This window comes from Cuculus canorus, chromosome 1, assembly GCF_017976375.1.
Source record: "Cuculus canorus isolate bCucCan1 chromosome 1, bCucCan1.pri, whole genome shotgun sequence".
NCBI lineage: Eukaryota > Metazoa > Chordata > Aves > Cuculiformes > Cuculidae > Cuculus > Cuculus canorus.
Window position 1 is genome coordinate 184,874,061 of NC_071401.1, and position 21,669 is coordinate 184,895,729.

General features: G+C 39.6%; 1 protein-coding gene across 3 annotated transcripts; it reads left to right on the top strand.

Moving 5' to 3' along the window:
* The first annotated feature begins 487 nt into the window (after positions 1-487).
* ASB15 (ankyrin repeat and SOCS box containing 15) lies at positions 488-13,892 on the top strand. 3 transcript variants are annotated; one of them, XM_054056918.1, is made up of 11 exons: positions 502-578; positions 2,985-3,090; positions 4,044-4,172; positions 5,511-5,563; positions 5,660-5,791; positions 6,200-6,358; positions 8,215-8,460; positions 10,178-10,349; positions 10,726-11,296; positions 11,871-12,024; positions 12,929-13,892. In XM_054056918.1, the coding sequence occupies exons 3-11, from the start codon at positions 4,057-4,059 to the stop codon at positions 13,099-13,101; spliced, it is 1,776 nt and encodes a 591-aa protein (XP_053912893.1). In that variant the 5' UTR covers positions 502-578; positions 2,985-3,090; positions 4,044-4,056; the 3' UTR covers positions 13,102-13,892. The 3 variants fall into 3 exon arrangements, with proteins under 3 accessions (XP_009561867.1, XP_053912893.1, XP_053912894.1); XM_009563572.2 differs by lacking the exon at positions 2,985-3,090 and having other exon boundaries at positions 488-578; positions 12,929-13,891; XM_054056919.1 differs by lacking the exon at positions 5,511-5,563.
* Positions 13,893-21,669: the final 7,777 nt, after the last annotated feature.

A 21,669-nucleotide genomic window follows, 5' to 3' on the forward strand; every position in this document is an offset into this window, starting at 1 on the left:
ACTCAGGTTATTCTGTTTTTCCATCACTGCTCTCTGTAGTGCTGTGCCTTCTGCTTCTTTGTCTGATTTCAAGTTATTAAATCAAGTTAAATAAGTGCTATTGGCTGTCATTTAAATTGTAAAGCTTTGCATCATATCAGCCTCAGTGTGAGAGAGATTAGTGTTTGGTGATGTAATATGGTGGGATCTACCACTAGTTAAAAGCTAAGCTTTGCTAGATTTATTTTATTTAAGTGACTATGTTACAAAATTTTGTTAATGTAGCCCTTGAGACTAAGTTGGCAAATAATTTATTTTCTTAAAGAGAGTTGTTGAACCAATGAGGGTAAAAATTATCCTATTATACTGTCCAGACCTCGTGTTACATTTGACGAGATATTAGAGAAGTCATATGTAATACTTTCCTGTAGGTTGAATCTGCTTATGTTACAGTTGTACAAGGTCAGACCTTAATTTATCTAGCAACTGTGTATTTAATTTTAGAAGTATCACAGGACACATCGGCTTGCAGGTCACCATTCCTAGCTGTTCAAAATGCAGGCCCCAGAGGAACAGTGGCAAGATAGTGGGTTGAAAAGGTGAGAATATATGTTATGCTTGCCAATTAGACTAACAGTGAAATAGCTTAAAACTGTAACATTTAATAGACGAAGTCCAAATTTAGGTTGCTATTAATTATTTTATTGCTATGAATAATCTCTTTGCATGCCTAAGGGCCTTCTATTTATAGAGAGTAAAGCTAGGATTGTCTGGTTTATTTTAAGGATAAGAAATTAGAATAACATTAACACTCACATAATGTTAACTTTATACCTGTGTGTTTAAAAGTGATGAACGCTTGATATGCTTCTTTCTAAGAAAAGATGCAACTTCCGTAAATAGCAAGTAGTTCAGATTTTTTTCGATGAAAAACTAACTTAATTTAAGAGAGCAAAATTTTTTTTTCTTAAGGAAAACAGCAAGATATAATTTATTCATTTTTCCAGACACAAATGACCTTCTGACAAATGTCAGAAAAATATCAGACTACTCAAAATGTTGTTTAAAGAAAATATTCTTTGTAAGATGAACACTAAACATATTTAGAGGAAGCATTTGCAATTGTTTCTAGTGATCTAGGGCCTAGGTCTGGTAATTGTGAAGCTTCCATTTTTAAATAGGAGATTTTGCTGCTAAGATTTTTAGGCTTTTCATTGCTACGTCGTGTAATGTGGCAGGGAGGTCTCTGCTGCTGCTCAGTGTGCTAGACGTGCTGTTATATTCCACTGTGATCTTAGTGGAACATCCACGCTTCGGTTGGACCTTGTTACCTCAGCACAGCATATTACCAGCAGTGATATAGCAAGTCAGACTCTCAAAGCATGTATGGACCCCGGCAACATGTCCAGCACTTGTGCTGTGGTGAGCTGTTTGCCTTGCACTTACTCCACCATGTCACAGTCACTTGCTACTTTACTTTCTCATTTGATAATATATTATTAGTTTTTGTGGTTTAGAACAATTTGAAAATATTACATACAACAGTTCTGAAACATTGCTCATCTGAGACCTTTCTGGTTAAGTTTTATGTTCAAGCAGAACTCTATGTTGTCTGCAGCTTAATCAGTTCTGGGGAATAAAGCAAAGCAGGAGATGGCTGACCGCATGGGGATGGATAATGTATGACCAGAAAAAAACTCACAAATTTCTATGATGACCTGTAAACTGATTTCTTCCTCTAATCTTCTGGAGATAAGAGGGAGGTAGAAAGGCAATACAAGCTGAGTGGTGCAGTTGTCACACTAGAGGGACCTGGATATCATACAGAGTGACCTGGACAGGATGGAGAAGAGGGCCCGTGTGGACCTCACGAGGTTCAACAAGGCCAAGTGCAAGGTCCTACACCTGGATCAGGGCAATCTGCAATTTCAATACAGGATGGGGGATGACGTGATTGAGGACAGGCCTGCGGAAAAGGACTTGGGTGATGATTGATGAGAAGCTCAACACAAGCCAGCAACGTGTGATTGCAGTGCAGAAGGCCAACCATATCTTGGGCTGCATCAAAAGAAGGCCAGCAGGTTGAGGGAGGTGATTCTGCCCTTCTATTCCTCTCTTGTGAGACCTCACCTGGAGTACTGTGTCCAGTTCTGGAATCCCCACCATAATAAGGGTATGGAAATTGTTAGAACAGGTCCAGAGGAGGGCCATGAAGATAATCAGAGAGTTGGAGCACCTCTGCTCTGAGGGCAGGCTGAGAGAGTTGGAGTTATTCAGCCTGGAGAAGAGAAGTCTCCGGGGATACCATATAGAGACCTTCCAGTACCTGAAAGAAAGCTGGGGAGGGACTTTTTACAAAAGCATGCAGTGATAGGATGAGGGGGTGTGAGGGGCAAGATTTAGACTAGGCATTAGGAAGAAATTCTTTACAATGAGAGTGGTGAGGCACTGGCCCATATTGCCCGGGGAAGTTGTGGCTGCCCCATCCCTGGAGGTGTTCAAGGCCAGGCTGAACGGGGCCTTGAGCAGCCTGGTCTGGTGGTAGGTGTCAGAGCAGCCTGTCTGGTGGCAGGCAGGTCAGAACGAGATGATCTTTAAGGTCCTTTCCAACCCAAACCATTCGATGATTATTCCTAAATAACTACGCTGCAAGAGGCGCTGTGCTCTCAACTCTTCTTGAAATCAGTGATGTATGGGTATGGTACTTCAATTGACTTATTATTTACTGGAACAATGCTGAAATTAGCCAAAAAAGAAATCTGGTTAGCACTTTCCCTTGAAAGTGGCTTCCAAATGATTTCTACAGTGTTCCTTCTCTGTTTGCAGAATGACTAGAGTCTGCCACAATGGTTGTTCTGTGAGAAACATACCACGGATGCTTAGTGTAATTGTTTAACATTTATGCAACACTTTGACATTGATAAGTGTTCTGTGTGGTAGATACAGTACATTACTGCGTAAACTGTGGGAGCAGTAGTTTAAAATTTTTTTTTTAAAAAATTCAGCATCTGGTGTCCCCAGTCTTATTAAAGGACAAACATGTTAAACCACTGAGGTTGAATCAAACAGGGAACCTTGGGCAAAACTCAAAGCCTGCTTCTAAAAACCTAGGTAGGTACATTGTAAAAAAAATTCTTCCTTTTATCTACTCTAAATCTATTGGGTTTTAGCTTAAAACCATTACCCATTGTCCTATATGACAACAAGCCCTGCTAAAAAGTTTGTCCCCTTTGGAGTATTGAAAGACAGCAAAGTTGTTCTGAATTCAGAACTGAATGATGTGTCACAGCTTAAATGTAGTAACATGCTGTGGGCTTTTTCATGCTGAAATCCTTTGTCTGAACAGCACTGGTTCATGGATCTGTCTTGTATCTGCTGCCAGTGCCACGCTGGGTGTGTGAAGTGGGAAAAAATGCTCTTTCCTCATGCGAAAGAGTGAATTACTTCAGAACTTCTCTGAGATAATTTGTTGCTTGTATAAATTCTGTATAAGTACAATGTATGATCGTGTTTCATTCTCAGCTGCAGACCCTCTCTGTAGAAAATTCTCAAACAAATTGAGTGTTTTTCTTTTTTGTGTCTATAATTTTTAAAGGTACATGTGTTTGCATTTATGTTCATTAATTCCTTGTGGATGCCTGTGTTTGATAGGAATCCCTCATGATGGGATAACTTTGTTTACTGTTCATTATTCATGCTTGCATGGAAATCATATATTCACTGACTTGCTGACCACAACTGTCTGAAGAGGAAAGTTTCTTTTTACGGTTTACAAATTATCCAGTATTTGTTTGTAAATGACAAATGTAGCATGTGAGCAATAAAAAGAGCATATCCTAAATGCGTTGTCTAGTACTAAATGTTTACAGGGTTGTTTTCATTGCTATCACCATTTTTTGAACAGGAATTTCATCATTTTTAAATAGGAGTAAACTCACCGAAGCATTATTAGATTAAAATAAATTTATGGAAACACTTGATTTTATTATAAGAAATACCTTAAGCAAGATATAAACCTTAGCTGTATTTTTTTGTGTGCATTTCAAAATAACTCATCTTTATAGCTTACCATAAAAAATGATGGATGAAAGAGAAGATTTGGTTGAAGATCTGCTCACTGATTATGCCATACAGCTTAGCATTCAAGAGTCAAATGGGGCCAAACCAGCAATGTCTTCCAGCTATAATGACAGGTACTGTTAATCCAGTTTGTGTTAGAGATTATGCAGTATTTTAACAGTGGTTAGAGATGTAGATATTTAGTGCTTTATGTTGTGCTTGTATCAGTTTTTAATTTGGCTCTTATGCCTCTTTCTCAGTGAAGCACTGTCTCAGGCAATGCTTGAAAAGTGTAAAGAAAATGGAAATGTTGATTTTGTTTTTCTCAAACATTGCTAAAACTTGAAACTTTAAAGAAAATGAAATTGGATTTGCTAGTTATCTCTCTGGTCTATAATTTTAAAAGTGCTCCAGTCTTTCCCTGTGCACTCAGATACGTATGTGTAAAAAAAAAATATATATATCCAAACCAGAACAACAACAAAACCCCCACAGGGCTGTTCCAGTAAAAGGTGCATATGTGACATTAATTTTATGGGTAAGAGTGGTTCCCGTGATTAGGAATTGTAGGACTCGGCTGAGTGACATGAGGTGATGACAGGAAAGGGAGATGAGATTCACTTGGCTAACCTACTACTTCCCTTAGCTTTTCAGGCCATTTATCTTCTTATGATAAGTGTATGCATTAAACAAAACTAAACTTTGTCTTGATAGAAGTTCTTTGGCCATAATCCCATAAATACATTTTGAAGGTTGTCCTGTATGAAACGGAAATATATAGAACCATAAGTGTTGGAGGACTGTTAACCCTTCCTTATTTCCTCTGGGATCTTACACAGTTTTGGGTCCTCATGGGACTCCTGTTGTAGGACTGGAATCTCCCTTTTCACTGAAGGTTCTCTACAGAGCCACTCATTATTTGGCTGCTTTTTTTTTTTAATTAAATCTGATTTCTTTTTTAATATGTTTTTATCACAAAAAATATCTTAAGGAACTAGCAGGCACTAGCATTTAAATTTGATATCACGAAAGTTTAAATGGTATTGTTAAAACTTTAGAACTCTTTTTTGGGAAAAATGGTACAAATAATATTATCAAACTCTCCATCATTAGTGAATATTGACATTCTGACACCGTCCCATACTCATTTGCTGTCTTAAGATTTCTGAATCTGAACGGCTCATTTATGATTGTGTGGAGCAAATACAGATTTTTAGTCCACATCAGAATTCTTTACCAAATTTGGAGTTTTATCCTGTCTACAGCAGGAATTGTGCTTAACTTGAGAACTTTGAATATTCTGAAGGTCCACAGAGCAGATGTGACCTAGGAGGTCACAAGGCTAATCAGGATTGTAGTTGATGTATTCAAAGGGAAGTTGGCTCAGAGGAGAACCTAATTGAAGATATTGAATATAGTACAGCTTCCTATTGTTTATATTTTCCTTTTTTTTTTTTCTCTTTTTTGGATAGTTTTGTACCACCTAGTGAGGAAAATAGGAAAATTGTAACAGCCATAAAGCAAGGTAAAAACCCTAAAATGAAATAGTCCCTTTGCAAAACTGAGCTTTCTGTATATTTTTTTTCCTACTTAATCTCATTTATCTGTTGAATTTTTTAAGGTCAAGTGTTTGGGCTCCAAGAACTTGTGAAACAGAAATATGCTTTGGATGAAGCTGATGAAAGAGGGTGGTTTCCACTGCATGAGGCTGCAGCTCAGCCAATTCAGCAAATACTTGAAGTCATTTTAGATGGTGAGTAAGGTAAAAATATCCCACAAGATAACGGGAGCAGCAAAGAAACATAGAGGAATAAACAGCCATCCACAGCAACAGGCTAGAACTGTTTACTAAAAAAAAAAAATTGATCAAATCCTCCATGGATCATCTTGTATATGTTATTTAAATAGTTAGGTAAATTTTGGTTTTGGGAAAGTTTTGTCAATTTATACCAGCAAAGACCTTGGATGCTTTTTAACGTTTTGTAACCTACAGAGAGAGCAAAAATCACTGTTTTCAGTGTGTTTGGCAGTATTAGTTAGGTTAAATTAAACAAGTAACTTTTATAAAGACTTAGCGGTTCTGGATTTCTTGTATATTTGTATAAGCTAACAGGCTTGTGCTTTAATTTTGTTTTATCCCTTCTCACTTTCTTTCCACTAGCATCTTATAAAACAATGTGGGAATACAAAACAAGCGATGGAGAAACACCATTAACCTTGGCAGCAAAAGCTGGGTTTTTGGAAAATGTACGAACATTACTGGAGAAGGGTGTTTGGCCCAATACCACAAATGACAAAGGGGAAACTCCACTTCTTATTGGTAATTGCTGCTTCTCTCTTGGCTTAAACAAACTGAATGGCAGTGCTTCCCCTCCCCTGAGTACTCATCTGAGTTTTCCTCTTGGCTTGTGTAGTTTAAATGCTGGTCATCTTTTTAGGTGAAACTAAAGCATCGGCACTTAGTGAGACATACCCAGCATTCAATTCAGCTTTCATTATGCTTTAGGTGATTACTGACCTGATCTTAAAGGTGCTCCTTATTCTTAAGGTGATTACTGAGCTGCTCCTAAGAGAATGGGAATTATTTTTTTCATTCAAAATACCTTCTCTGTATCTTCAGGTGCGATAAGACCTTATCTGGTCCTATTTGATCATCTTAAGGTGCAAGTACAATACAAGACTAAGCTGTCACTTTAACTTAAACGTACTTTTTCTGGAGGTTATTAGAAATTTTTGGTTTTACTAAATGGTTTCCTCAGGGATAGACAGTAATTTCAGTTGAATGTCAAAACATCTGCATTCTTCCGAAAACAAAAAATACAATGCATAATGCAATTAGCAGTATTAAAATAGTCAGTTCTCTGGATGTTTGTTAACTTTCACCAGATTTTATTGCTGCATTAACATTTTAAGACCCTGAGACATTTCTAAAGGGTTCCTCTGCAATGTCTTGGCTTGCTTTGTTTCAACTCTTCTCAAGAACTGTAAGTCTGTGAAACTTTTAAGCTATTTTCACCTTTTGTTTTTCATGAATCCTGCAAAGAGTTAACTAGAGCTTATGAAAGGGTCTTTCCCCCTTATAATGGTCGTGTATTTTCCAATACATGGAAAATGTGAGAAAATATTTCTCTACATAAACTCCTGAAAATGAGGTTTGCCAGCTATGCATTGGTAATGTGATGCTTTTAATGTTTTTGTGTCACTTAGAACTGAAAATGTGGGTGTAGCTATTGTTGTGTGTCATGGATTTTACTCTTAGTCTCTGGGAAATAGAGGATCAGGTGCTTAATAGTAGATGATAATCATCATTTAGTTACTTCTTTGAATTTTAAAGCTCTGGATTAAAGTGCTCTTCAGTACCACGGTAAATGCTGAAGAAGTATCTATCTAGTGGGATGATTTCCCCTTCCAGGTTGGTTAGGTAATACTCCAAAGCAACTGAGGATAATTATGAAGACTATTACACCTAAAAAACCTTCTTTTACACCAGGACATTCACAAAAGTTAAATTTGCTAACTATGGCATTAATCTCCCTCAGCTGCCCACCAGCTGGTGGAAAGATCTGCTGTTCCAAAGGGTAGTTCAGAAGTAGTTAGACTCTTTCTTAGGATTACTGTTTTGTATGTAAATAGTTATCCATGAAAATCTCAGACCTGGAACCTCAAAATGGCAGAACATGGCCCTTAAGTATGACAGATGTCAACTGTACTTTGGCTGACAACAAGATTAGAGCACACATTAAGATTAGAGTTGCCAAGTGACAAAATCACAAGTGGAATTTTCTGGAGGCACTGTAATGTTTGCACCAACTTTAGAACTAAGGACCATAGTTGAATATTGTGTTATTTTTATTGTTACTTTTCTTGTGATATACCTACTTCTGCTTCCTCAGAAATGAAGTGGCACTGGTTTTGCCCTCCATGCTCCAAACTGAGCTTTCCAGTTCAGCTTTCTAGCTTGTGTTGATTTACCTGGATTTCCCAAGCAGCTGATGTTACTGTTTAATTCCTAGTAAATTGATTTCCCTGTTTTCCAGGACTGGAAATCTTTTTAATTTCCTCATATCGGTACACAAGGAAAAGCTTTTTGAAAGTTATTATGTGTCTCTAACTTTCAGGATGACTTGCCTGATAATGTAATTGTATTATTTTCTTCCTTTTCTAAATGTCTTTAAGCTATAAGAAAGGGCTCTTTTGAAATGGTATCTACTCTGATTAAACACAACTGTAGTATCCACCAGCCGTGTGTAAAACGTTGGTCGGCAATGCATGAAGCTGCAAAACAGGGACGCAAAGACATTGTTGCTGTTCTTCTAAAGAATGGTGGAAATGTGAACCTTAAGGATGGCTATGGAGTAACGCCGTTAGGTGTTGCTGCTGAATATGGTCACTGTGATGTGCTGGAGCATCTAATTCATAAAGGTATGTAGTCAGATAAAAGGGAAATTGACCTCTATATTGGCATATGTCTTTCCTGTTTTTTTCAGAGGTGTTTTAGAGCGATTGAGGAAAAGGAAAGGAAAAGTAGTGATGAATGTTATGATTCAATTTATTTGAAGGAAAGGAAGCATATAGGAGTGTTCTTGCCAGACTGGAGTGATGCTTACATATTTCCATAATGCATGTGAGAGGAGTGGCAGAGTGGATACCAATCTGTTTCAGTCAAGGAGAGACTTACTACCATACATGCTCTTCTTTATTTCTATTACTCCCCTCCCCTTCCTGCTATCCATCATTTCTTCTTCCTTCCCTCCTCCCTCCCTTCCTTCCTGCCTCAGTTATACAGAATTATATTAACATTAATAAATGAAATTAAGCATTTTTGAAATCTGCTGGTATTTTGAAAATCCTTAGTTATAACATGATCAAAGGAGACCCTATTTAGGTGAGCATTTAAACTTGAATCTGTACAACTCTGGTTCTGTTCTGAGTGAACAATTAGCTGATTGTTCAGCCTCTAAGGGTCATAGTGAATGGGGTTATATTGGGCTGGCAACCAGTCACTAGCAGGGTTCTGCAGAGATCCATGTTAGAACCAGTACTCTTTAATATCTTCATAAATGATGTGGATGAAGGACTTGAAGGTTTACTAACCAAGTTTGCTGATGACATGAAACTGGGTGGAGCTGTTGACACTCTTGAGGGCACAGAGGCCCTGCAGAGAGATCTAGACAAATTGGAGAGCTGGGCAATTGCCAACCACATGAATTTTAACAAGGGCAAGTGCTGAATTTTGCACCTGGGACACAGCAACCGTGGATATACATACGGACTGGGTAGTGAGAGGCTGGGGAGCTGCCCTGCAGAAAGGAGTTGAGGGTCCTAGTAGATAGCAAGTTGAACATAAGTCAGCAGTGTCCCTTGGCAGCCAAGAGGGCCAGCCGTGTTGTGAGGTGCATCAAGCACAGCATTGCTAGTCAGTCGAGGAAGGCGATTGTCCTGCTCTGCTCCACACTGGTGTGGCCCCACCTCGAGTACTGTGTGCAGTTTGGGGTGCTGCAGTATTAAAAGGATATCAAGCTACTGGAGAACATCCTGAGTTGATGAAGGGTCTAGAAGGGAAGTTGGGCAAGGAGCGGCTGAAGTTACTTGGTCTGTTCAGCCAGAGAAGCAGAGACTGAGGAGGGACTTCACAGCAATTTACTGCTTCCTTACAAGGAGAGGAGGAGGAAGAGAGGCACTGATCTCTTCTCTCTGTTGACCAATGATAGGACCCAAAGGAGTGGCAGGAAGACGTGCCAGGGGTGGTTTAGGTTGGTTATTAGGAAACGGTTCTTCACTCAAAGGGTGGTGGAGCACAGGCTCTCCAGGAAAGCAGTCATGGCACCAAGCCTAACAATATTCAAGAAGCATTTGGATGATGCACTCAGAAACATGGTGTAAATTTTCGGGTTGTCCTAACCAGAGATAGGAGTTGGACTCAATGATCCTTATGGGTCCCTTCCAACTGGGGTCATTCTGTGATTCTGTGAACTTATTTTGCCTTTGAGTTTTAAATTAGCCACAAGAAATATTTCTTGGTTTACTAGTTTTAACTTAAATACATCTGAAAAATAAGAGGAAAGTACTCTGGGCTTGTTTTTATGATGAACTGCAAATCACTTTGGATGAAATTATATACTCTGTGTCCTACTTCAAGGTGGAGATGTCCAGGCCTTAGCAGATGATGGTGCATCAATACTGTTTGATGCAGCCGGAGGAGGCAATCCGGACTGTATAGCCCTTCTTTTGGAATATGGGGGAAGTGGCAATGTGCCTAATAAGGCAGGACTGCTTCCTATACACAAAGCAGCCTACGAGGGGCATTTCCTGTGAGTATGGGCGTGGACTTCACATTTTCTTGAAGATACAGTGAGGCACAGAGCCAGGTTGAAGAAGACTGGTAAACTTGCAAATGTTTAGATCAGTTATATTTCAGAAGTGCCGATGTCACATTAGATCAAATTAACTTTTATGGTTTTTTTTAGCATAAACAAGGCAAAATGCAAAACATATTCCTTATAAGTAAGTGAAAACCACTGAAACTACTTAACCACAAGGTCCTATATGAAATTGCTAAAACCAGGTGTTTCTGTATTTGAATCTTCTGTAAAGCGTTTAGCTGGTAACTTAGCCTATAGCTGGATGAGGGCCATTTTCTTTGCACAGGGAACTGATGCCTAACTAGTTTTATTTTCTGCTTTTTAGGGCCTTGAAGTATCTCATTCCAGTTACATCCCAAAATGCAATAAGAAAAAGTGGATTAAGCCCTGTTCACTCAGCAGCAGATGGCCAAAACTCACAGTGTCTAGAGCTCCTCATTGAAAATGGTTTTGATGTCAATACTCTCTTGGCTGAACACATTTCAAATAGTTATGATGATGAGAGGAAAACTGCACTTTATTTTGCTGTTTCTAACAATGACATTCTTTGCACCGAAATATTGCTCAAAGCTGGAGCAAATCCAAACAAGGATCCTTTAAACTGTCTTCTTGTGGCAGTGAGAGCTGGCAACCATGAAATTGTAAGGCTGCTCCTATCGTATGGAGCAAACGTCAATTGCTACTTTATGATGGTTAATGATACACATTTCCCCAGTGCCATTCAGTATGCTTTGAACGATGAGGTGATGCTGAGGCTGTTGCTCAATCACGGATATAATGTGGGGATGTGTTTCGACTGTATGCATCAAGATATCTTTGGAAATTCTTTTGTGTGGTCAACTCCAGAGGATGAAATTCTCCCTGGGTGGACTTCTTCTGTAATAAAGGATAATCCAGTAAATACATTCTTTCATTCCTTCTTTTCATTTTGCTCATTAACCATCTTTAAACATTCCAGATAATTGTGCAGAATTGAGATTAACATACTGGCAAAATCCTTTCTTACAACAATCTAAAAATAAAACTGCCATTTTTTGTTTTCTATTTTGAGACAGAGAAAATTATGTACACGGAGTGCTTTTATATTGGGGTTCATATATTAAAGATTTAGGAAGGAATGTTTAAGAAATAATGAGGCAGGATTCTGGAATTTCTGTTCCCATCCTAAGCAATGAAGTAGATGTTTCTCCAAAGAGATGTTGCTGTTGAACAATATAGTGCTGCAAATTATAGCAATGTTATAGTAATTATTTGCCTTCAGGTCTTTTAGGATAAATTAAGGGATCACAAAGGTTAAGCATATAAGAAAATAGCTTTTAAAATATCCTACCTAGGCATCAATGTATGACTGCTAACGGTCACTGTTAATACTTTATTTAAATTATCTTTTGTAATTGCTTTAAAATGTATGATTTTGGCACTACTGTGCACAGGTTTTGAAATTATGACTTGATGTGTGTTCTCTTTCAGTTCTGTGACTTTATTGCTGTTCCTTGGTTGCAACATTTAGCAGGAAAAGTAGTTCGTGTTCTTATAGATTACATGGATTATGTTCCTCTATGCACAAAAATTAAGTATGTTTTAGAAACGCAGAAAGAATGGACAGAGATACGTCAGATATTGGGTAAATATCTAACTTCCAGTTAATGATGTTATGATTTATAATAGGAGACTTTAATGCTTATATCAGGTCACATTCACCAAAGTGCTTTGTTCAGTCAAGATGTGTACTAGCTAAGAACCAGGTTGTGCCTGTCATCCAGTCCTCAGATTAAAAGATTAATTTTATTTGACTTTTATTTTTTTAAATTTTAAATAGAATTCAAATTAACATCAGCTATTAAACTGCAAAATATTTAGGTTTAAAACTGGCACCCCGTATTGAATTTTGCTTTGGTATTTTACAGTGGAATGCAGAGGAATTCCTTTTTATTAGTGTCATGGGAACATCAAAATAATTTGGTAGTCATAACTACTGATATTTCATGTACCTTGAAAGGCCTTATTATGTTCAGGAAGGCTAAATTGAACTGAACTCTTTGAGTGGTGCAAATTCTGGTAAGAAATATTTGTGTAGAAGACTCAGCAGGCCCAAGCATGGTAAGGTCTGGTCCTGGTGACTTACTGATAGAGCAGAAATGGAAGGTGCCACAAGTGGCCTCAACAATTTTTGCAATTTTTAAGACGTACATCTAGGGAAGGGGGAGATTGTTCATCAGTTACCACTGATTATGCTGAATAAGGTCCCTGTGTAGGTGCTGCAGTGGATGCTTTGTGCAGAGTACAGTGCGCCTATTTCCAAAAGTGATACAAAAAATCCAGAAGTTTTGTTAAAATCAGCTGCAACTATCATCACAATTTTGAAGTTAAAAGAAAGGTATTTTATTCAGAAGTGGCAAAATAATAACACCCCAAGGTAACAGATTTTGATATTAACTTTATTAGAGCAAGTTTTGGGATTGTGAACTACTTCACAGTCATAAATAATGGCATGTATTTTTCTGCCATTTCTCTCTCTCTCTTTTTAGATAATCCTCGCCCATTGAAACATCTGTGTCGTCTGAAAATACGTAAACTCTTGGGGTTAAGGAGACTCCAGAAACTGTCATCCATGAAGAAGTTTCCACTTCCACCAATTCTCAAGAACTATATCCTATATAAAGAATACGATCTGTATGGAAAAGGGATAAGTTTAGAATAGTTTTTAGAAGTAATTGCATACAGTCTGTAATTTGTCTCATTTCCTCACTATTTTTTTACTAGCTAAAGAGCTGCTTTGTGGTTTATATACATTCAGAACATTCTGATTTTGTAGTTAATATCTCTTTTATGGGAACAAATTTTTCTTCAAAGCTAGTACATGAAATCTCATGTTTTTAAAAATGTGCTATCTGAATATAGGCTAAAATCAGAATAAGGACACTATAATAATTATGTAGAACAGTACACTCTAAGTGGGAATTCAGATTAATAAAGAATAAAAGAAGAATCATCCTCATGGACTTTTGAATGAGAAGAATAAACACAATTGCTGCTCTCAGTTTGTAACATTAGTTTATCTGTAAGAGAATACAAATGTCTAATTTAGCTTGGTGAAGAAAATTAAACCACTAAATGCACATCTATTTCATGCTATTGGCCTGAAATGTAGCACACTTTGTACTTTGAAAATCATGTTCCTATTATGAAATTCTCTTAGCACTTCAAAGATTTTTTCTTCTAGCTGTTTTTGCAAAGCATTTATTCCCAAGTATGGCTGCTGTATGTGCCTGCACTGCATGTTTTAATGCTTCGCAAAGTCTGAGGGACTTTAAGTAAGCTGTTTTAAAGAAAAAGTAGATTTTGACGGATAAACAAACCAGGAAATCAAGCAGCATATCCCCTTGGTTGAGAAATATTGCAATATCATAACCTTAATTATGTTTCTTAGAGAAATTTGACATATCACTTCTTGACAGACTAAACACCCTCAGTCATGCTGTGATGCACTTGGCAGGATGTTCCAGATCTGATTAAATATTCTTTAAATTATTCTGTTAAAAGTGGATCGCACTTATCCCTTTGCTAGTTTAGCATCCCTTCCATCTTGGGAAAAAAGACAAAAAAATAGTTCAAAACCCTGAAATTCTGAAAATATTCCAATTAGTGGATGTCAGAATTACATAGCGCATAGCCAGAGTTTAGCTAAACGTGTAAATTTGAGAGATATGCTGCTTATGACACACATGCACACACTGATGCAAACCGAAGGTCAGCTCAAGCATCCTTCTGCCCTGCTCCCTACACCGACTCTCCATGTTCTTCAGAACTTCTCCTTGTTTGCAAGATGTCATTGTCATATATAACTTATTAACACATCAGTCCAAGATCTAAATTCCACTTCCAAAGGCAGATATATCAGTCCTTTTTGGTTCTGTCCCTCATCACAACAGATTTAGAGGAGCAAATGGAAGGAGTGAAAATTACTGGCTTCAGACATGTAGAGGGTTGAACAGGAGGTATGTATGCTCTCATTTGGGCTACTGTTCATCTGGCTTTCTGGGTTTTTTTTTTCTAGAAATTTAGAGTAGGATAAAAAAAAAGAATTTGGTCATTTGTGAAAACTTTCTTGGTATCTGGGGTCTGGGCCAGGCCCCTGCCAGGAGGATACCCTGCGTGACTGGTGACTCCAGGCATGGCATGAGCAGAGTGCCCGCTGAACCCAGCACAGTCAAGGCTCCACCAACCAAAACACCCTGGACATACCAGGCAAAATACATATATGCTGCATAACCTATAAATTGATATTTATATGGGAATTCCTAAATATAAACACAGGTTTAATAATAAGTCTTAAATAGAGGTAATTTTAGTGAGTACAGTGACCACAACACAATAATCTGGGTAGTCATGTATCTGATACAGTATACTGCAACCAGCAAAGGAAACATGATCAAATAGGGCTTGAGACAGGAGATTTTAAACCCTTTCTGTGGCTAGAGCCAAATTCCATTAGTAATTTTAGTTCATGGGACAGGGTTTATATTTAGGACTTTACGCGTGCCTTAGGCAATAGTTATATTGCCTGCAGCATCAAAGCATTCAACTCTAGGACAAAGCATTGCCTCAGGTTTTTAAAGTATCATGGACTAGTCCTTAGAATATCATTAGATAAGCTGAAAGTCATGATATTATTGAGTTTATCTTTTAAACGGTTCCTCTGGACCCTTTTTGTTATTAGGTGGCCTGTTACAGTGTGTGGCTTAAACCCGTTCTAAAGCTTTTCTGTCCTTCAGCATTGAAGTTATTTATTTATTGAAGACATTTTTTCCCCTGCCGGGTGCCAAAAGGAGTACAACATTTGGAGAAATCATGTTTAATGTTTTCAAGGCATCTGTGAACTGAATGCAGGCAGGAGGGTCAAGACTTTGTTTTAAATGCAATATAAGGCAAGATAAACACAGAAAGGGAGCTCTTTACCAAATGCCACAATTATGGTCCAGCTAGATATTGGACACAGGTCTTTCAGCTCCCATGTTTTGCAGTCAGACCACTGAATACTACTTTTATGGAGTTGTGTATGTATGGTGGGAGTGCGAAATGTATCTAGTCTGGGATTTGTGATTGTGTGAAAAGAGGTAAAGGCAGCAGCCCCAGCTGGAAGAAGAAATTGGCAGGAAAAAAAACTCTTTTTTTTCTGTGCTTGTTCTGTGATTGAACCCTTGCAATGCTGAGATTTAATTTTCTCTGCTATTTGGGTGTGACTCATGGGGTGTTTCACGGCAACCCAATTCCATGGCATGCCCACACCATGGGCGACATTGACTAAAAGTAATTAACTGCTCTGGCATTGATTCAGGCATGCTCTGGGGTAGGGACTTCTATCAGTTTGGGGACAATGTTTGAAAGCATAGGTATCATTTGGTCTCTGTTTCTCATGAAATCTGACACAAGCAGCTGCACCAGACTGATGAGCTCTCCGAGGAGCCAGACATTCAACAGTGGTTACATCAGCCTTTGCAGCACCAGCAAGATGGACTTTGTAGCTATGTTTTCATAGCTCAGCAAAGGACCAAACCGTAGCCATGAGTTCTGTATATGACCAGATATTTCCCTGCCATGTGCTATCTATAAAACTGTGGCTACCATTTGATCTCGGGAGCTGGCACAGAAGATCCTTATTCTGGGTATCAAGGGGAGCCAATTTTAGTGTTTCACTGTGGCAGTTACTGTCCTGGCTTGGGCTCTCGGTGCCTGTGCTGGCCTTTCTCAGGCTGTTGCTGATAGTACCAGCGTCATGCATGGAAAAACACAGTCACAAAGCCACAGGCTCTTTCTTATCTCACTCAGAGTAGGGCAAAGGGATTTTTTTTCTGACCATTACTTGGGGCAGAACAAAGATTCTAAACCATCCAGCTGTTTAGCTGTGGTTTGCATCGAGACAAGTGACATAAATTCATGATCGCTTACCTCTGTAGAACAGGTCTCGTCTCTTTTACTTTTACATCACTTTCTTTAATATGCACCTAACCAACAGTCTCTTGCCCTCACCTCTGTGTCTTCTGTGTAACCAGCCTTGCCTTCCTGGTATATTCTGCCACAGCTCTGCTCTACCTACTAAATCAGTCCTTTTAAAGCCTTCCCCTAGCTTTTTTTTTTTTTCTTGTGAGCCTTAGGACTGATAGATCTTTGCTCACGAAAATGATACCAAAAAAATAGTTCCAACTAAGTTGTTTTTCAGCTTTAATGACCCTATTCTGCCTTCCTCCCCGCTCCCGCCTCGACCTTTCTACTGGAAATTGTTAGGTTGCAGTAATTAAAAATGGCACCATGCCATCCAAGGTGTCTGTCCTCAGAGTCCTCTTTTGCACCCTGTGGATAATGGCCTTGATTCAAAAATACACTGTCTGTCTCAAAATGTATGGAGCAGTCTTCCAAGAAATCCATCCTGGTTCTTTACCAGAACTAATGTTATATAAATCGGAAAGAAGTACATGGGTAATTGCACCAAATTACTGCATAAATATGTAAGGTATATATACAATGGGAAACATATTCTCACTGAAGTTCTCCCTTAATTGTCACTCACACCAGCAAAAGACATTCTTAGATCAGGAGAAGTACTCCCTGAGGAACCTATGCTTTGTGGTTCTCCTGAAAAGCTGTAAAAGTATACTAGTAAGTTGTTAGTACTCATAAGACTGATATAACAGTGTAACTCTGATGACTCGTGCAAGATATTTACGTATAATTTTCAAAATTCATGTTTTCAGTAGAAGTCTCTACAGCTGAGCAGGGAGACCCATTGCCTTTTGTCTGCATATTCTGCACATGGTGGATACGGTGCCCAGAACTCCCATCATCATTATGGACTATGTAAATAATAGACATAAACAGACAATCAAGTAGAGAATTTACTTAGTACTGTGGTTTGTATTTAATTCCCTATGAATTACATCACTTGTTTGTATTGCTGGTTATTTTTTTAAAAGTGACAGAACCTAAGAAAATGCTAAACACAGAATTAAGTACCTGTATTGTTCTCTGTCTATGAAGAAGTAAAGCAATTTTTTATGTGAATGACAAACTGTGGGTTTGGCTAAGCAACACAGGAGAACTGTGCATGCGAATTACATTTGCAAATTGTGTATTTGCAAATACCACCACAAATAATATAATGCTTATATTGGCAGATGCTACCTGTTTTATCATGCTTTCTTGGGAAAGAATAGGCTAATTGCAGCTGCCTAAGCAGTATCCCGTTAAAACGGCTCTTCCGAAGCCCATATTTTTGTTGCATACAGCAGTTCCTCTGCTACTTTCTTTGCAATACAGTGCCCTCTACTTCCTGTCCAAATCTGTTGAGCAATATCACGATGTAATTCCAAACAGCTGCTGTGGTCACCCTATGGCTGTACATCAGTAGCAACTGAAATGATTTCTATATATAGCCTGTAAATCTGTTGGCAATGTTTGTAAAGCACATTGAGATTCTTCCTGAGGGATAAGAACAGCTATATGAAAGTAAGAGCGTTAAGATCGTCATTGCATACAAAGCAGTTTATGTTTTTGGTGTGGCAGAAACTGTCGCTGAAGAAATGAGCAATCTGCAGAGATGTGGAGAAGCACTTGCTTTGAGCAAAACCCTAGCAGGAATAGTTTGTGCTGTCAAAGATATGCAGGTTCATCTCGCACTGTTATTATAGAACCCGGCATTGTACTGACACAAGATGATTAAAAAGTACCAGCTGTGTAGGAAGGAAAGAAATCTAGGAATGGGAATCACATTTCTTCAGGAAAACTTATTTGTCCACGTCGCCTTCCCTATTTTGATGTGATTCAGGTGGACAAAGAGGCAATAAACCCGTAGTCTGCTGCACCCTTGGCACCCAGCTGCATTCCTTGCTGTATAGAATCATAGAATCACAGAATCACCAGGTTGGAAAAGACCTCTTGGATCATCGAGTCCAACCATTCCTATCTGTCACTAAACCATGTCCCTGAGCACCTCCTCTACCCGTCTTTTAAACACCTCCAGGGGTGGTGACTCGACCACCTCCCTGGGCAGTCTCTGCCAGTGCCCAAGGACCCTTTCTGTGAAAAAAGTTTTCCTGATGTCCAGTCTTAACCTCCCCTGGCATAGCTTGAGGTCATTCCCCCTTGTTCTGTCCTCTGTCACTTGTCCCTCCTCTCTACATCTTCCTTTCAGGTAGTTGTAGAGAGCAATAAGGTGTCCCCTCAGCCTCCTCTTCTCCAGGTTAAACAAATAGACGTTTAGAATCATAGAATCATAGAATAGTTTGGGCTGGAAGGGACTTTAAAGATCACCTAGTTCCAACCCCCCTGCCATGGGCAGGGACGTCCCACTAGATCAGGCTGCCCAAGGCCCCATCAATCCATGGATGAAGGACACCATGTGCCTGTGCAATGTGGGCAGTGGTTTTTCCTTCTTTTAATCAAAGGCTAAAGAATTTGGTAGTGCAAAACCATTCTTACACAGCCAGATGATTTTTTCCCCAGTGCTTCCCTGCAGCCACATCAACCTCTTGACTCCGCTTCTGAGATGCATTCTTGCACTCCTCCCAGCAGCAGCACTATCAGAGTCCATTTACTCCTACTAGCTATGACTCTTCTGCCTTCTCGATATACCAGACAACCCAAACACCCCTGCTGTCAAAATAGATGAGATGAGATTAGATTAGCAGTTGCCTCATGGCTTGTTGTTGTATATTGTTGTATATAGAGTTCTGGTTATGTTCCCAGCAGCTGTTGGGATTGCTGTTTTCAAAACTAATCTGAGGAATAAGGCAGCGCACATACACGGGTTTTTGAGTGAAAGCTGATCACTGTTTGTGGTGGGACTGAGTTGTTAAACTACAATCTGGATCTGGAATATGCCCTCCTGGTAGCCTGGGTGTGCTGCAGGAAATCAGCAGGAAAAATCTGTCTTTGATGTAGGATACTGAGTCCGATTTTCAAAGAAAGATTGCTTTTCTTTCAGGATTATCTTTAAATTTATCTCACATTTGTTTCCCCAGCATGGATAAAGGTAAAGATCTTTTTCTCCTGTGTGACTCTTTGTTTACGGCATCACCAGGAGAGATGACTGGACAACAGAATCATCTGGCATAGAGAAAAGCAGCTGAAAAATTCTTCCTTCAAATGCCTCCAGTGCCTGCTTTATCCCATTTGCTCTGCTGATACCTCTGTTAAATGTAGATGATGACACATCATTTTCAGGAACAGTATAGTGTGCACAATTTTCACAAGTAACGCTACTCTCCTGAGGGAAAGAGCTACAGCTTGTCCCATCAGTCTGCCTCGCCATCCTGCTTAGATGCCAGGTTGCTGACCCTTTGTCTCTTCAGTCCAGTTTCCACACTGCATTCAACCTGGGCCTCTACAGCATACAGAAATACACACACACACACACATATGTATGTAAATAATTATATCTACTATGTATCATTATGGCTATAATTATATATAATAATTGTGTGGTTTGTGTGTGTAAGTATTTATATATAATAATTATATAGGTGGGAGGGGAAGGGCAGGCAGTGAGAAGCACGATAGGCAGGAGAGGGGACATGCAAGGAGGAAAGGGAAGGAGAGGGCATGGAACAGGCTGTGGAGGCAAGTGAGGCAGTGAGAGGCTCTGTAGGGAGGGCAGGAGAGGGGGCCCTGCAGTACCAGGGGTGGAGAAAGCAGTACAACAGCAAGGAGACAGGGAAGGGGAGACAACTGAGGGGCTGGCACCTAGGAGTCTGCATGAGGGGAAGGTGGAGGGGAAGGAGTTCATGGAGGAATGAGAGGTGCAGAAGCAGTGGAGGAAAGCGGGAGCAAGTAGCGCAGACAGAAGAGCAGCAGGAGGGAGAGGGAAAGCCCAGACATACTGTGGTGCATTGTTTTTAACGCGCTCTATGACAATTGGACCCATTCCTGCAGTGTGGGACTGCAGCTCAGTATGAGCCAACGCATCTGTCTGACAGGCTGTCCTCGCGAGCTGTGACTGAAATAGCTGCTGTCCTGGAGCCGACCGTGTCCCGTGCCCGAGGACAAGGTTGTGCAGCCCTCTCTTTGCTTTCCTGTAGTTTTCCCTGCACTCACCCGAGTGGAGGTAAAATCTGAACTGTGGGCTTTGCTGTGCTGGAGGTGCACACCACCTCTCAGGGACTGTTTGCACCCCTTCAGCCATTGGACCAATATGCCCAAAGTGTGGAAATGCGTGAGAAGCAGAACAAAGTTTTCTAGGCTGTTGCTTGAAATAACTAATTGCTTGGAAAGGAAAAAAACCAAAACATTAAGAAGTGTTTCCTATTTTAAAAACAAGAAAATAGATCACTCAGTCTAGAAAATGCTGAAAGTCTTGTCTGCAAGCTGGCTGCTGCTGAGTGGGCTCTGTCGCACTCAAAGCCAGGAACCTGGGTGCCGAGTATCTGCAATGGCAGAGTGAATCCTGCCCCTATAAAATGGGTGCTCCCAGTTCTCATTTTCTCTCATCCTAGCCCAAGTCCCAAAGGGAAGAAACCTAGTAAAATTTGTGAATTCAGTGCTGAGTTTTCAAGGCCTGTACATGAAATGATTTATTCACTGCATTCGGGACTTCAGCAGGGCATTACAGGGGTGAGATTGGGTTTTCTGTTAGGAGATGGTGAAGCACTTCAGAGGATTCATCCTGAGTAGCGGCCAATGAAGCCAATACAAACCTGCCTTCAACTACTACATATGGCTCATGCTCTACTATCCTGCCTTCTGTGATGGAAAGATGATAACGTTTATAAGGATGCCACAGTTGTGTGACCAAGCACATAGCCTGGAATGTATAAGAAGGTGCTCAGACTGCTACTTTTTGCTTCTTCTTTTGAAGAAATCCAAACGTGTAATGCCTGAGAAATGGAGCTGTGTGATGAAAACAAAATGTTTCACACAGGGATGCTAATAACAGGAAAACACAATCATCCTTGTCTTTGCAGCAGAGTTCCTGTGGGAAGCTGGACAAGTCAATTTATTTGTAATTAAATCATTTGAGTGATAACCTGTGATCTGAACTGTTGCAGAGGTAGGCAGCTTCAGCAACAGCTGGTGCTCGTGGGAGCTGAGCCCTGACCAGTTAAGTGATGCATAATGCCAAATACTCCCTAAAAGAGATTCCTAAATTCCAAATCAGTGAGTAACTTCAATTTTAGTGTCTCTAAGTGTACTCTACTCTTCCTCTTTACAATGGCAATAACACCTTCACATTTCCTGAAAGAACTGCTGAACAAATAAAGCCATTGATAGTCTCGAT

Bases quoted from the DNA above. Each gene is read 5' to 3' on its own strand.
- ASB15 (XM_009563572.2), top strand. From the start codon at position 4,057: ATGATGGATGAAAGAGAAGATTTGGTTGAAGATCTGCTCACTGATTAT. The intron at 5,792-6,199 runs GTGAGTAAGGTA...TCTTTCCACTAG, and splicing joins ACTTGAAGTCATTTTAGATG to CATCTTATAAAACAATGTGG. The intron at 12,025-12,928 runs GTAAATATCTAA...CTCTCTTTTTAG, and splicing joins AGAGATACGTCAGATATTGG to ATAATCCTCGCCCATTGAAA.